This window comes from Hippocampus guttulatus, chromosome 18 (genome assembly GCF_054856545.1).
Source record: "Hippocampus guttulatus isolate MCC_2025c chromosome 18, RoL_Hgut_1.0, whole genome shotgun sequence".
Taxonomy (NCBI): domain Eukaryota; kingdom Metazoa; phylum Chordata; class Actinopteri; order Syngnathiformes; family Syngnathidae; genus Hippocampus; species Hippocampus guttulatus.
Window position 1 is genome coordinate 113,413 of NC_141278.1, and position 13,008 is coordinate 126,420.

Here is a 13,008-nt window from a genome sequence, read left to right on the forward strand (position 1 = left end):
CCACATGCTGTATTTCATAACTTTAAAATTTCAAACGTGTGTACAGTGCGCAGTAATAAAGTAAGTGCGATTCTGTAAATTTTGGAAATATCTTTTCCATTTATCCAAACAATGCGGTCCGGTCCATTTTGACATTCCTGATTGGAAAGCCGCGGTCACGTGACGGGAAGCGTTTGCGTTTTCAGCTGCAACCCGACCTAAGGATAGTCGGAAAAATCGCACATCCAGGTAAACAGTCAAAAACGCCTCATTTATGAACTCGAGAATCCTTACCCGGGCCATCCCACGCTATGTCATCGTCGACGGCTCCTAGTGACTGTCACTCCATCCCTTGGTTGTTGTGATCCTTTCTCTCTAAATGGCGAAGGCTAGCCTGTTAGCTCGGTGACCCCCTTCTTCTCCGTCGCTCTGGCCAGCTAGCCAGCAGTCCTCCGCCGGGGAAACGGGGGTGTCGTTCGAGCTATCAGGGGCCGATGTCGCAGCTGCGCAAGACGGCTGCGCTCGGACGCCCCTCCTCGTTCGTAATTACCTTGGTGTCCGACTCGTGTTAAAACTAACAAAGAAGCCGCCTTTGCCTCCCACTCGTAGAGAAATATGCGCCGAAGGGTTTGGCTGCTAACGGGCTAGCTGCTTAAAGCTAACCGATGTCACTATGGCCTTTTTGTTTAAAAAAAGAATTATAAATAAATTAAAAAAATAAAAAACTATTTCACTTGCTAATTGTCCCATCGGCCGTCATTATTTATTTTATTGCTGTATTAAAAAAATTATATACCGTATATATTAGTCAAACCTCGGTTTTCGTCAATAATCCGTTCCAGAAGGCTGTTCGAAAACCGAAACCCCGCTCTTTTTAAAATAAAAATGTTTACTGAACACGTGTGCTCACAATGGAAAGCAACACGAGGCCTCGTGTAAGGAAGGCGAGAGGAGTCAAATGGTGCATTCGAGTGCGCTCGGTTTGGTCAAGAACCGAAAATTTGTTTGTCATCCGAGGCATAAAAAACTCGAAATTTTTGGTCGAGAACCGAGACGTTCGAAAACCGACGTTTGACTGCATACATATTGGCATGAACAAGGTATGTTGTGGTCGGCGTCGATGCCGAGCAGTCAAACGTTCTGGGTTCGAATTTGGGCTCCGTGGCTTTCCTGCGTTACGTTCTTAGCTCCTCCCCGTACTTGTATGGGTTTCCCCAGGCACGCTGGCTTTCTCCCACAGTCCTTCAAAAAATGCACGTTAGGCTCATCGAATGGCCGCTCGTTTGTCGGTGCCCCGCGATTGGCCGGCGATCAGTCCAGGATTTTTGAGGTCAACGCCATCACGGGTTTCAGTCATTACGGAGGTGGCCGACTGCGGCATGAAGGCTCTGTCGCTTTGCTTTTTCTAGGCGTTCATCCCGTAATGGGGGACATGAAGACCCCAGATTTTGATGACCTGCTGGCAGCGTTTGACATTCCGGACATCGACGCCAAGGAGGCCATTCAGTCCGCGCCGGATGAGGTGGAGGGACCTCATGGGCCCGCCGCGGCGCCTCTTGGGAAGACCGACAACGCGGCGGGGTCGCCCAGCCCCTCCGACCCACAGGCGGACACGTCCATCGTGAGCGTGATTGTAAAAAATAAAGTGCGCGCCGAGATGACGGCAGGCGAGGAAGACGGAGACGCAGAACCAGACGCCATTGATCTCATCGCAGGGGCGGATGCGGGTCCTCATCTTGGCGGGATGGCGGAACCCGATGTTGTCAACCACAACGGTTTCGGGGCGTCCGGCGTCCCTGCCGCGCTTTCCGTCAGCCGGTCCAACGGCGCCCCGTGGCCCCCGAACGCCCCGAAAGCATCAGCGGAGACGTCGGGCCCGGGCGCGGTCGCGGTCAAGTCCGCCAAGCAGGCGGGGAACATTTTTAACAGACTGAAGCCTCTGCTGGGCCCCGGTTCTGGAGATCCGGTGGGCCGGGCGAGGAAGATGCAGCTTCTGCAGCAGCAGCAGCAGCAGCAGGAAGCGGGGCAGGAGAGAGCGGACGCCCTCAAAGCGGCACTACCCTGCGGGTCTTCCGCAGGACTGGCCCCGGCTTACTTCCCGGCCGCAAAGCCTCTTCCCGCCCCACCCGCCGCCCTTTCGTCACACGTCAAGCATTTTAACGGCGCCCCCAAAATGGCAGACTATCAACAGCAACAAATGGAGGAGGAGGAGGAGGAGGAGGATTCAGATGCAGATTTAGACAGTCCGCTGGTGATTCAGGAGAATCCCGACTCGCCGCTTTCCACTCCGATGAACCGTCGTTACAAGGATGTAACCCAGCCTGCGTCATCCACTCCGCCTCACCCAAAGCCAGGGTACACCCCCCAGGGGGCGTCTCCGACCCCCGAGTCGGTCCCCGCTGGGAACGAGACCCCTCGGCTGGAAGAGAAGCACCCGGAGCACGTTATCGAGGAGAGAGACTCGCCAGAGAGCCCCGAACCGGAGGCGCCCAAGTCGACCGCTCAGGCGGCGTCCACCAAGAGGTGTTGCGGCCCGGCCGCGGCCCCCGCGCCGCCTTCTTCTGAGCTGAGGGAGCCCAAGGAGGAGGAGGAGGAGATGGAGCTGGGGAACGGGACGGACAAGACGGTCGACGGGAACGCCGACAAGGCAGAAAACGCCGTCGAGGAAAAGACCGAGGCGGACGAGGGCAAGCCGAAAGGCGTCCTCCCCGAGGGTTTCTTAGTGGCCGCCCCGGGGGCTCCGTCGCGGCCTCTCAAAGTGCGCATCAAGACAATCAAGACGTCCACGGGCGGCATCACCAGAACGGTGACGAGGGTGGCCCCGAAGGGCGCCGCCGGAGGCAAAGGTCCCGACCCGAAAGGGGGCAGTGAGCGCAGGGTGTTGGCGAGCAAAGCGCCGAAGGCTGACCAGCAGCACGCGAGCGCCTTCGACGCCTCGCCGGTGTCGGCGCTCGCCGCCAGCAGCGTCATGCTCGCCGCCGCCACCAAAGTACAGAACAAGATGGCCGCCTCCGACAAGGCCAAGGTTTCCGTCACCGCCGTCAACGTCACCAAATCCGCCGCTCTGCCCGCCACTCCCGCGTCGCCCAAGTTCTCCGGGATGGGCGCGCGGACGGCGGCGAAGGCTTCGCCCAACGGCGTCGGCGTCGCCCCCCAGGCAAATAAGCCGGCGTCCATCGTGAACAGCGCGGGCGCCGTCATCTCCCGTAGCCAGTCCAGCCTGGTGGAGGCTTTTAACAAGATTCTCAACAGCAAGAACCTGCTGCCCAGCTACAAACCCGACCTGTCGGCGGCGCCGCCCGCGGAGTGGGGGCTCCCGCTGCCGGCGTCGGGCTACCGCTGCCTGGAGTGCGGCGACGCCTTTGCTTTGGAGCGAAGCCTGGCCCGCCACTACGACCGGCGCTCCCTGCGCATCGAGGTGACGTGCAACCACTGCGCCAAGCGGCTGGCCTTCTTCAACAAGTGCAGCCTCCTGCTGCACGCCCGCGAACACAAGGAGCGAGGCCTGGTCATGCAGTGCTCGCACCTGGTCATGAGGCCCGTCACCGTGGAGCAGATGATCGGCCAGCAGGACGTCACGCCCGTCGGTAGTAAGCGCAAAAAGGCGACCGCGTACCGCAAATTCTCCTTCGGCTCAACGGGAACCTCCCCTTTAACTCCTGAACTTTCCCCCCCCAGGCGTGCTTTCCTCCTCATCCCCCTCTACCGCCTCTTCGTCCGCCGCCGGCTCCGGCCCGATGAAGGACGGAGCGGCGGCGCCCGGCTCCGCTCCGCTGCGACAGGTGCGCCGACCCGCTCAGGGCCCTCAGGCGCTGATGCCGCTGCCCTGCAAGAAGGCCGACAACCTGCAGTACAACAACTACAAGTGTCCCGAGTGCCAGACGCAGTTCTCGGGCAAGGCGGCGCTGGTCGCGCACTTCCAGCAGATCAGAGCTTCGCCCAATTCGGTGAGAAGCGTCGAAGCGAGCGCGGATGAAGACAAAGAACGTCGCCTTGCTATTTCTCCCCGTGTTCCAGACGTGCTCCCAGTGCTCTCCGCCAATGATGCTGCCCAACTCGTGCGCCGTATCCGCCCACCAGAGGATCCACAAGCACAAGGCGCCTCACGTGTGCCCCGAGTGCGGGGGCGCGGCGCGGCAGGCCGTCTTCCGGACCCACCTGGATGAGGCTTGCCTGCACTTTGCCAGGCGCATCGGCTACAGGTAAAACGCCGGCTTTGATGGGCCATATTTTCCGAGCGTTCTGAGCGGCGCGGGCTCGGTGGCAGGTGCTCCAGCTGCCAGGTGGTGTTCGGCGGCTTGAACTCCATCAAGTCTCACATCCAGACGGCCCACTGCGAGGTCTTCCACAAATGCCCCAGCTGCCCCATGGCCTTCAAGTCGGCCCCGAGCGCCCAAAGCCACATGGGCGCGCAGCACCCGGCGCTCACCGGCGGCCAGGCCAAGTACGCGACGCTTTGCTCCCTCCGCCTCTCGGTCAGCCTCCCTTCTCATCGCGTCGTCTCTCGGCAGGATGATCTACAAGTGCGTGATGTGCGACACGGTTTTCACCCAAAAGCCCTTGCTCTACATGCACTTTGACACGCATCTGGCCAAGCAGAAGGTGCACGTCTTCAAGTGTCCCGACTGCACCAAGCTGTATGCGCAGAAAGGCTCCATGATGGAGCACATCAAGGTGAGTCGCCTCACCAATACGGCGGCCTACGTTCGGTGCCTTCGGCGTCGCCCGCTCTTTTGCCTCCCGTAAGGAGCGCGGCGGCGTCGACAAAGGCAAACGTGATGGCGCTTGGATCGGCCTTGCCCAGGTTTCTCCTCATGCTGCCTTGCCTTGCCTTGCCTTCAGTTCTATGCCGAGTACTCCCCACGCTGTCATTGTCTAACCGAAGGCTCATCCCGCCCTTCAGACGGCGCACAGAGGCCCCGCGGCAAAGCAGGAAGCCGCATCCGACGCCCCCGCCGCCGCGGTCCCCGCAACCGGTCCCAAGGCCAAGCCCGACAACTCCGACGGCGAGGACTGGGGGCGAGATCGCGAGGAGGAAGAGGACGACGACGAGGACGAGGAAGACGACGACGACGGGGACGAAGACTACGAAGGGCCCGGCTCGGGGACGGCGGGAGCCGCGCCCGGCGCCCCCGCCGAGTGGACGTGCCCGCAGTGTCAGAGCACCTTCGCCGACAATGACGACTACATCAGCCACGTCAAGTTGGAGCACGGAAAGGTGCTTTGAAATGGCTGCCGGCGCGGCGCGTCCTTTTGTCTTTAACATCGACCTAACTCCAAAATGTCCCCCTCCCAGTTCCCCTGTCGCATTTGCGGGGGCAACTTCAGCACATCGTCCAGCCTCAGACGTCACGAGAGAGTCATTCACGAGGGCAACAAAAGGGTCTTCCATTGCCAGTAAGTTTGCCAGCAAGTGACGACAACCAGAGCGCGCGGCGATCAGAATTTCTTATCTTATCTTATCTTAATGAGATGACTTTGAAGGACTTGATCGACGGGCGCGTTTGAAATAACTAAGTAAATTAACGACTCAATAAGCGGGATTGGAATCATATGGAATGTCACGACATCGTACACCTGTATGTAAAATGTTTCTCTTTTTTTTTTTTTCCGTTTGGTGTTTTGACAACTGTAAAACCAGTCCTGATTGTTCGGAAATATCGCGGCAGGTATTGCACGGAGGGTAAACGCACCTTTGGCAGCCGCTTCCTGCTGGACAAACACATCCGGCTCAAGCACAGAGGCACCGAAGGACAGGTGAGCGGCTATTCCCTCGCTTCTCGCGGTTGGTCACTTGCTCCCGAGTTGGTACGAGTCTCGGGACCGGTTTGCTTTTCCCGCTCCACGCGTGGCTGAAAAACAAACGACAACAAAAGCATCACGCACTGCAATAGGCGGCGACTCCTCTTATAAAAAGTCAACATCCGGCATTCGTAAAGCTGGCGTGTATGACAAAGAGAAAATAACGGCGTGCGGTGTTGCGCACCCAAAGCACAAAGTCACTTGTCAGCCAGTTGAGTCCAAGTGCGATCGCTCACCTTTTCGGAACCCTCCGGGTTCCTCAGGCAGTCCCGATGACCCGGAAGCGTGCCGCCACGGGCGCAGAAGGTCCCGGCAGCTCCTCGGAGCAAGACGGCGAGGGGGCGGCTCCCGGCGGCAGGCCGGCGGACGAGGAAGACGACCCCCCGGAGGACGGCGAGGAAGGGGGCGCGGGCCCCGCCAAGAGAACCCGGGCCTCGGCCCAGCCGGAGGAGGAGAGCGGCGGCGCGCTCCGCTGCGTGCCGTGCGGCTTCTCCACGGAGGACGGCGCCGAGTTCCAGCGCCACATCCCGCGGCACCGCGCCGACACCGCCTCCTTCCAGTGCCCGCGGTGCGGCGTGTGCTTCGCGTCGGCCGGCTCGCTGGGCCGGCACCGCTTCATCGCCCACCGCGTGCGGGACGCCCAGGGCGACGTAGACCGCGGCGCGGGACGGGCATCCCCGGACGGCTCGCCCCGCGCCGGCGGCGCCTCGCCTCAGGCTCCGGGCGAGGAAGGTGACGGCAACCTGATCTGCAGGGTGTGCGGGCGCCGCTTCGACAAGGCGTCGGATCTCAACACCCACTTCCGGACCCACGGCATGGCCTTCCTCACCGCGCACAAGACCGACAAGCCCCAGTAGGACACGACCGGGCCGGTCTTGAACAAGGGTTCTCAAAACATTTTGCGTCTAGGGGAGGGTTGTCAAATCCTAATGGCAACTAAGCGTCAATACCACATGTAGCCCTGAATGCCATTCGAACGATTTCAATTCTCATGACCCGTTCAATGGGAAGGCGCTTCTAAGCAATTAACTTCAAATCCATAAGATGGCAGCAAAGCACTACTTTCCTATGAGAGAGTCTGAATGACATTAATACTCACATTTCAACATACTAGTCCCCAAGATGCTATATGATGGCGCCGAAGCAATACCGTTATATTCTAAAAGACAGCACCCGGTTAGGTTTTTCGACAAATGGCGACGAAATAATCGAAACACAAAATAAGCAGGGGATAACTTTATATCAAAAACAAATGTTTACAAACAAAACACCGGCATTCGCGGGATATAGCGATCGAGTCCTGTTGTGAACAGTGGAAAAACGCAAGTGACTGACGTCGGCATCCCCCAATTTCCTTTTCCCGTCAACTGTAAATATACCAGAAACCATTCGGGCAGGAGGCGGGGGGGCACCCTGAACCGGCTGTTAGCCAATCGCAGGGCACGCAGAGATGAACGACCATCCGCGCTCACACTCACGCCCACCGCGGGACAATTTGGAGTCTTCAATCAGCCTGCCAAGCATGTTTTTGGAACGTGGGAGGAAAGCCACGCAGGCCCGGGGAAAACGTGCAAACTCCACACTGGGAGGCCGGAGCCGGAATTAGATATATTAAAAAAAAAAAAAAAATCGTTCTTTTTTGAAACTTATTTTGCAGAGCCCAGTTGTAAGAACCACTGCTCTCGAATGTTTGAACGATCCCACTCTTGTTGCATGCCTGGACATCCTCCCCTTTGAGCGAAACACGGCCGCCATTCTACTGACCTCCCTGGAACTTGGATTTGTACTCGTCATATTTATTATTTATCGAACACTGCTGCGAGCTGGCCATGATCATTTGTGATGTTGCTGTTCATTAAGACGGTAGAAGAAGAGGAGGAACAAGTGGGTAGTATGTGCTTTTTGTTCTGTAAATACATAATTACACTACAAGAAAAAAACTTACGATAATGTGAATACGTGTAGTATTTGTACTGTACCGTTCCTTTTTATTCCAAGTATTAAACAAACACCCTACTAGGAGGAAGTCAATGTGTATCGATACATTTCTTTTATAACACTTGGAAGAAGAAAAAAAAACATTTCAGTCTTGTTTTTATCTTTTTATATACTGTATGTGTCATATCATATTTATATAGACGGATAATAGTGGAAGGTTCATGTTTTTTCCCCATGGTTGTGGTCTGCTTGCTGGAAATGCCATACATTCACTTTTGTGCAGTTTTCAAATAAATGTCAAAGAGACTTCGATTTGGATCTTATTGTCAACATCGGACGAAAAGGAGAGAAGGCATCGGCTTCTGACATGACTGGTGATTTCCCCCCTTTTTTTTTTTTTTTTAAACTTACGCAGCTTTGAAATAATTTCTCCGAGCATTTCATCACAGAAAGCTACGCAAGCACCCCGCTGGCCGCCGCATTTGAATGTTTTGACATTTGCGACTGAGATTTTTTCTCATTTAATATCAGTATTACTTTCTATGAATTCTATTTGCAAATTACTTTATATTAGTCATTTAAAATATTTTTCACATTTACAAAAACGTCTTATTTTATTGGGCGGAAAATCACTTTTGAGAAATGCGTTCATTCATTTCTACCAGCGTCATATAGTAACAGACAAAGCAATTCAAATGATTTGCCATTAAAAGGCATAAGGTACGGCCGTCCCGACGTACGTATTCGGTGAAGTTGAGAAAATACATTTTCTACGGGTATCCATTTAAGTACACGGGACATCACCTTGACTTAAAAAAAATAGGCATGTGTGAAGAATGATCTTATTTTGGGATCAAACCGCTCTAACTCTGTATCCTGTATGTGACCTTCCTGTCCAAGCAAGCACAAGAGAGGGGCGGGGGATCCTCACCTGCTACGGTAGCACTCCGACGCCGCTCCTCTCACCGGCTTGTTCAAACCCACCTCGCTCTCGGTGTCTAAAGCAGAGAAGTGGCTAACCTACAGCACGAGCATTCGATCCCGCTTGCTAAAAACAAATCAAAAATCTCAAGACGAAGCCGCACAATCCCAATGTTTTATGCGTTCCAACAACATCGACGTCATTTATTTTTACGCACCCGCCACCAGAGGCCGGTAGAAAAAGAAATACGTCGCAACAATCGGGGATGATTCCGCAATACGATCTCACCTTGCGGCGTCAGCGTGCGGCGAACAAGTCCACAACATAAACAAACCGCAGGTGTATTATAAACAAGTCATTGAGAGCCTCCGAAGAGCTTTGAAAAGAAGTCGCCGTCGTCGTCCCGCATGTCTGAAAATGAAGAACCTGAAATGAGAGCGGGCGCCGAATAAGCACGGGGCCCATACGGTGCAGTACACTCCACAGTGAACACTTCTGCAGAAAATAATTACAGTCGACTACCGTTTGTGGAGGAGAATACTTTCCGGACACGCGCGCACAATCGACAGGTCAAAGTCCACGCCGTCGAGCATAGGTGTCAAACTCGGGTCCCGCACGTTTTCCCACGTCTCCCTGTTGCAACGCACCCGATTCAAATGAGCAGGTTCAATGTCAGGCTTGCGCAGAGCTTGCTGACGATCTGATCATTTGAATCGGGTGCGTTGCAACAGGGAGACGCGGAAAACACGCGGGACGGCGGCCCTCGGGGACCTGACTTTGACACCTATGCTGGAGAGGGACCCAAAGTTATTACACGTTCCTTTTGCCCCCCCAAAAGAGGCGCGACGTGCTCGCTTCAAGCCGTTTGTCACGGTCGATGTTTCGTCAAAAGTGGAGAACTAAACATGCTACGTTTGACCAAGCAAACGATCAGCAAAAGCGTATCGCTTCCACTCACGGAAGTCAGTTCTCCGAAAGCCAACGTACAATACGAAACGTCGTATTGACGAGCAAAGGTAAATTGGCATCAAGTTTGCGGTGATCATAAACCTTCAAACAAATGTTACTTTCACACAGTGGGATGTCGAACACGGTGCAATTTCCCTCTACTCTGTAGGCTCAGTAGGGGAACCTCTCTGCCTCTTCTTCTTGCTCTTTAGTACAATTCAAATTCAGCGCGGCCCAAGATGGTGGTGGTACTACACTACAGGCACGCAACTCTAAATTTAGGCTTGTATACCGTACAAAAACATAAAAAGGGATCGCTTTAAAATCTCGATGACTTCAAGGGAGCAAATCGATGAAATTGCTAAAGTGAGGGAACAAATATCAATATTTGCGGGCAGGGCAATTTCTTATTTCATGACTTTTGATATTGCCAGAGGGTGTCGCTCCCCAAGCCCCGCAAATAGCAAGGATTCACCCTACTGGGCACGTTGCGCGTCTGCGTGCGTACAGACCCGGTCGGGCGGGTCCGGTCCGACGATGCGGTCCGTCTCGACCGCCGCGTCCTCCCGAGCGGGTCACGGTGGTCTCCTCATTGCCTCGGCCATCCCTGACCGTGCGCCGCTCCTCCAGCGTCTTGTTAACGGGCAAAAACAAAATCAACGGCCAAACGCCGATATACGAAATGTCCACGCGTCAAGTCGGCACATCCGCCGACGAGTTCGCTTGTTACCCACCCCATCACTTTGAAGCACTTTGGTGACGGTCACAGACCGGTAGAAGGACCCGCTTGGAGGCCGTTGACTCGGCACCTGGTCGGCGGGCGGCGTCAGAATCTGATCCAAACCACCGGAGGACACGGCAGAGTCCAGGTCTGGAAAAAATGAAGCGCGTCCATTTGTGGCGTTTGATGAGTGAAGATGAAGGCGGCCGGCCGCGCGAGCTTCTCGCACTAGCGTCGCTCTAGGCGGTTGGCTGATGAAGTAGCCACATTTGCGATGGAGATTGTCATAAATCACTTGGGTCAATGCCAATACTGCAATCGCATATCGCATTGCAAAGGAAATCCAGGCGTTTGCAGAACGGCCGATTTACTGATTTCTCCAATCCAATTTTCCCCCAGTCTCCTAAGCTTGCCGATGCCTCAACGTTTTGGCTCGTCACTCTCACTCCGGCGCACGCACACAGGTAAGACAAGGTATGACTAAGAGTTACCCACCTCTGTCTTCTTTGCGCTCAACTGGAATTTCCTGCAGCCACCGTCTCCGGTCATCATTGAACTGAATACAAAAAGAGTAGCTGACAGAGTGCAATAAAATCACCGACCAACGCCGGAAAGGACTTCTCGTTTACTTTCGAAAAAGGGGCGGAGCCTGGAAATGGTGGCGGCTCGTAGGAAGGACGGTGATCATTTCTCCCTCGGTCGTCACCGCCGGGAGATTTGAGCATAAAGTCTCTCAGGGGGTTCCCGCCGGCTCCGCCTCTTCCCTCCTGACGTGGCGGTGGCGCGATGCGAGGAATACCTACAGGGAATGATGATTGGCACCGTCGCAATTCAAACTCGTTCCCATTTGCGATCCTGAAAACGGCAGCGCTACCGGAACGCGAGTCCCATCGACCCAGCTGGGAAAAAATCTCCTCCATCTCTCGGAGGATGTGGCCAAACAGAGGAGGTTCTTGGATTCTCATCCCATCGGGACTGAAGCTGAAGTCAAATTTCCAGGCACTGTCAAAGGGGTCCCGCCCATCCCCCCGGAAGCTGTCATAGTCGAAGCCGTCGTCTTCGTCATCGTCGTCCTCATCGCGGGTCATGGCGTCAAAGAAGGGGTCCCTATTGAGTTGGATTAGCACTCAAAATCAAAATAGTTGGGGATATTCCGCTTTCTGCTGGAATTGAGGAATGAGCCGAAAATGCGCTTCAACCGTTACAAGTGAACAACATTTTCCCTTCTCCGATAACGAGTCAACGTTCCAGTTCTTTGTCCACTCAACTTGCTGCTCTCCAACAAAGAGACGAAAAGCTAAATTCGCAACGGGCGCGAGGATGTCCATTTTAGAACGGGGGTTCACTGGACCACGGTGTGCTCCGTTGACATTGACTGTGTGACAAACGCCACTTAGAGAAAATACAACGCGAGTTAGCTCACAAAGTATGCCGCCACTGAGTATTGAAATACAGCGGGGCAAAGAAGTATTTAGTCAACCACCGATTGTGCAAGTTCTCCTACTTGAAAAGATTAGAGAGGCCTGGAATTGTCAACATGGGGAAAGCTCAACCGTGAGAGACAGAATGTGTGTGTGTGTGTGGGGGGGGGGGGGGCCTCAGAAAATTACATTGTTTGATTTTTAAAGAATTGATTTGCAAATCATGGTGGAAAATAAGTATTTGGTCAAAAGCAAAAGTTCATCTCAATACTTTGTTATGTACCCTGTGTTGGCAATAACGGAGGCCAAAGGCTTTCTGTAACTCTTCACAAGCTTTTCACACACCGTTGCTGGTATTTTGGCCCATTCCTCCATGCAGATCTCCTACAATTTTGTCTCTGGTGTCCTTCGACAGCTCTTTGGTCTTAGCCATAGTGGAGTTTGGAGTGTGATTGACTGAGGTCGTAGACAGGCGTCTTTTACACCAATAATGAGTTAAAACAGGGGCCGTTAATACAGGTAACGAGTGGAGCCTCGTTAGACCTCATTAGAAGAACTTAGACCTCTTTGACAGCCAGAAATCTTGCTTCTTTGTAGCTGACCAAATACTTATTTTCCACTCTAATTTGCAAATAAATTCTTTAAAAACCAAACAGTGTAATTTTCTGAGTTGCCCCCTCCCCACACACACACATTCTCTCTCATGGTTGAGCTTTACCCATGTTGACAATTACAGGCCTCTCTAATCTTTTCAAGTAGGAGAACTTGAACAATTGGTGGTTGACTAAATACTTATTTGCCCCACCGTATGTTGTGTTAACCGGCAGAAAATATCGAACACGGAAATATGCTGAAACCACATTCCTAGCAATAATACACGGCCGAGTAAAAGATAAATTCGCTAGGTTAAACATAACGTGGAATACCAAAGCTTTGTGTAGACATGAAAAAAAGACGCATTTTCAACAATTTGTGCTAGTGAGCTGAATGTTCGCTACGTAGCAGCTGGCACTTTAGCTTCTTGCCAACTCACCTTCGGCCACGAAAATGACCGCCTGGCACTCCGAAGAAGCCGCGAAATAAATCAAAAACGCTCATTTGGGAGTAGTTAGGTAAAAAAAATAACTTCTGACATTACCATAACGTACTGACGGTAAAAAAATAAAAAAAAGTATGCCGATTAAAGACACCAGTTGGTTTGCCCGGTGTCGTAAAGCGCCGTCTTTTGATGACGTAATTACCGTAAAGTAGTTTTAACCGATATGGTGGCAGTCAAA

The 13,008-nt window shown here is 53.6% G+C and overlaps 2 protein-coding genes across 6 annotated transcripts; one reads left to right on the top strand and one right to left on the bottom strand.

The window, feature by feature from the left end:
• Window positions 1-169: 169 nt before the first annotated feature.
• znf687b (zinc finger protein 687b) lies at window positions 170-8,029 on the top strand. 2 transcript variants are annotated; one of them, XM_086136325.1, is made up of 10 exons: window positions 170-228; window positions 1,389-3,569; window positions 3,658-3,926; window positions 3,997-4,181; window positions 4,247-4,423; window positions 4,491-4,653; window positions 4,883-5,197; window positions 5,276-5,376; window positions 5,649-5,736; window positions 6,045-8,029. In XM_086136325.1, the coding sequence occupies exons 2-10, from the start codon at window positions 1,403-1,405 to the stop codon at window positions 6,636-6,638; spliced, it is 4,059 nt and encodes a 1,352-aa protein (XP_085992451.1). In that variant the 5' UTR covers window positions 170-228; window positions 1,389-1,402; the 3' UTR covers window positions 6,639-8,029. The 2 variants fall into 2 exon arrangements, with proteins under 2 accessions (XP_085992451.1, XP_085992452.1); XM_086136326.1 differs by having other exon boundaries at window positions 1,389-3,566.
• Window positions 8,030-8,801: 772 nt separating this feature from the next.
• Window positions 8,802-12,953, bottom strand: hax1 (HCLS1 associated protein X-1). 4 transcript variants are annotated; one of them, XM_086136331.1, is made up of 7 exons: window positions 12,765-12,953; window positions 11,185-11,417; window positions 10,940-11,109; window positions 10,806-10,866; window positions 10,324-10,460; window positions 10,102-10,222; window positions 8,802-9,067 (listed from the first exon to the last, which is right to left on the bottom strand). In XM_086136331.1, the coding sequence occupies exons 1-7, from the start codon at window positions 12,827-12,829 to the stop codon at window positions 8,997-8,999; spliced, it is 858 nt and encodes a 285-aa protein (XP_085992457.1). In that variant the 5' UTR covers window positions 12,830-12,953; the 3' UTR covers window positions 8,802-8,996. The 4 variants fall into 4 exon arrangements, with proteins under 4 accessions (XP_085992457.1, XP_085992455.1, XP_085992456.1 ...); XM_086136329.1 differs by having other exon boundaries at window positions 10,070-10,222; XM_086136330.1 differs by having other exon boundaries at window positions 10,940-11,417.
• Between the last annotated feature and the right edge of the window lie 55 nt (window positions 12,954-13,008).

Coding starts and splice junctions, on each gene's coding strand:
- znf687b (XM_086136325.1), top strand. CDS start 1,403: ATGGGGGACATGAAGACCCCAGATTTTGATGACCTGCTGGCAGCGTTT. Junction 3,570..3,657: donor GGACGTCACGCCCGTCGGTA/GTAAGCGCAAAA, acceptor TTCCCCCCCCAG/GCGTGCTTTCCTCCTCATCC. Junction 4,424..4,490: donor CTCACCGGCGGCCAGGCCAA/GTACGCGACGCT, acceptor GTCTCTCGGCAG/GATGATCTACAAGTGCGTGA.
- hax1 (XM_086136328.1), bottom strand. CDS start 12,829: ATGAGCGTTTTTGATTTATTTCGCGGCTTCTTCGGAGTGCCAGGCGGT. Junction 10,867..10,939: donor GCTCCGCCCCTTTTTCGAAA/GTAAACGAGAAG, acceptor TTTTGTATTCAG/TTCAATGATGACCGGAGACG. Junction 10,461..10,805: donor TGAGCGCAAAGAAGACAGAG/GTGGGTAACTCT, acceptor CATTTTTTCCAG/ACCTGGACTCTGCCGTGTCC.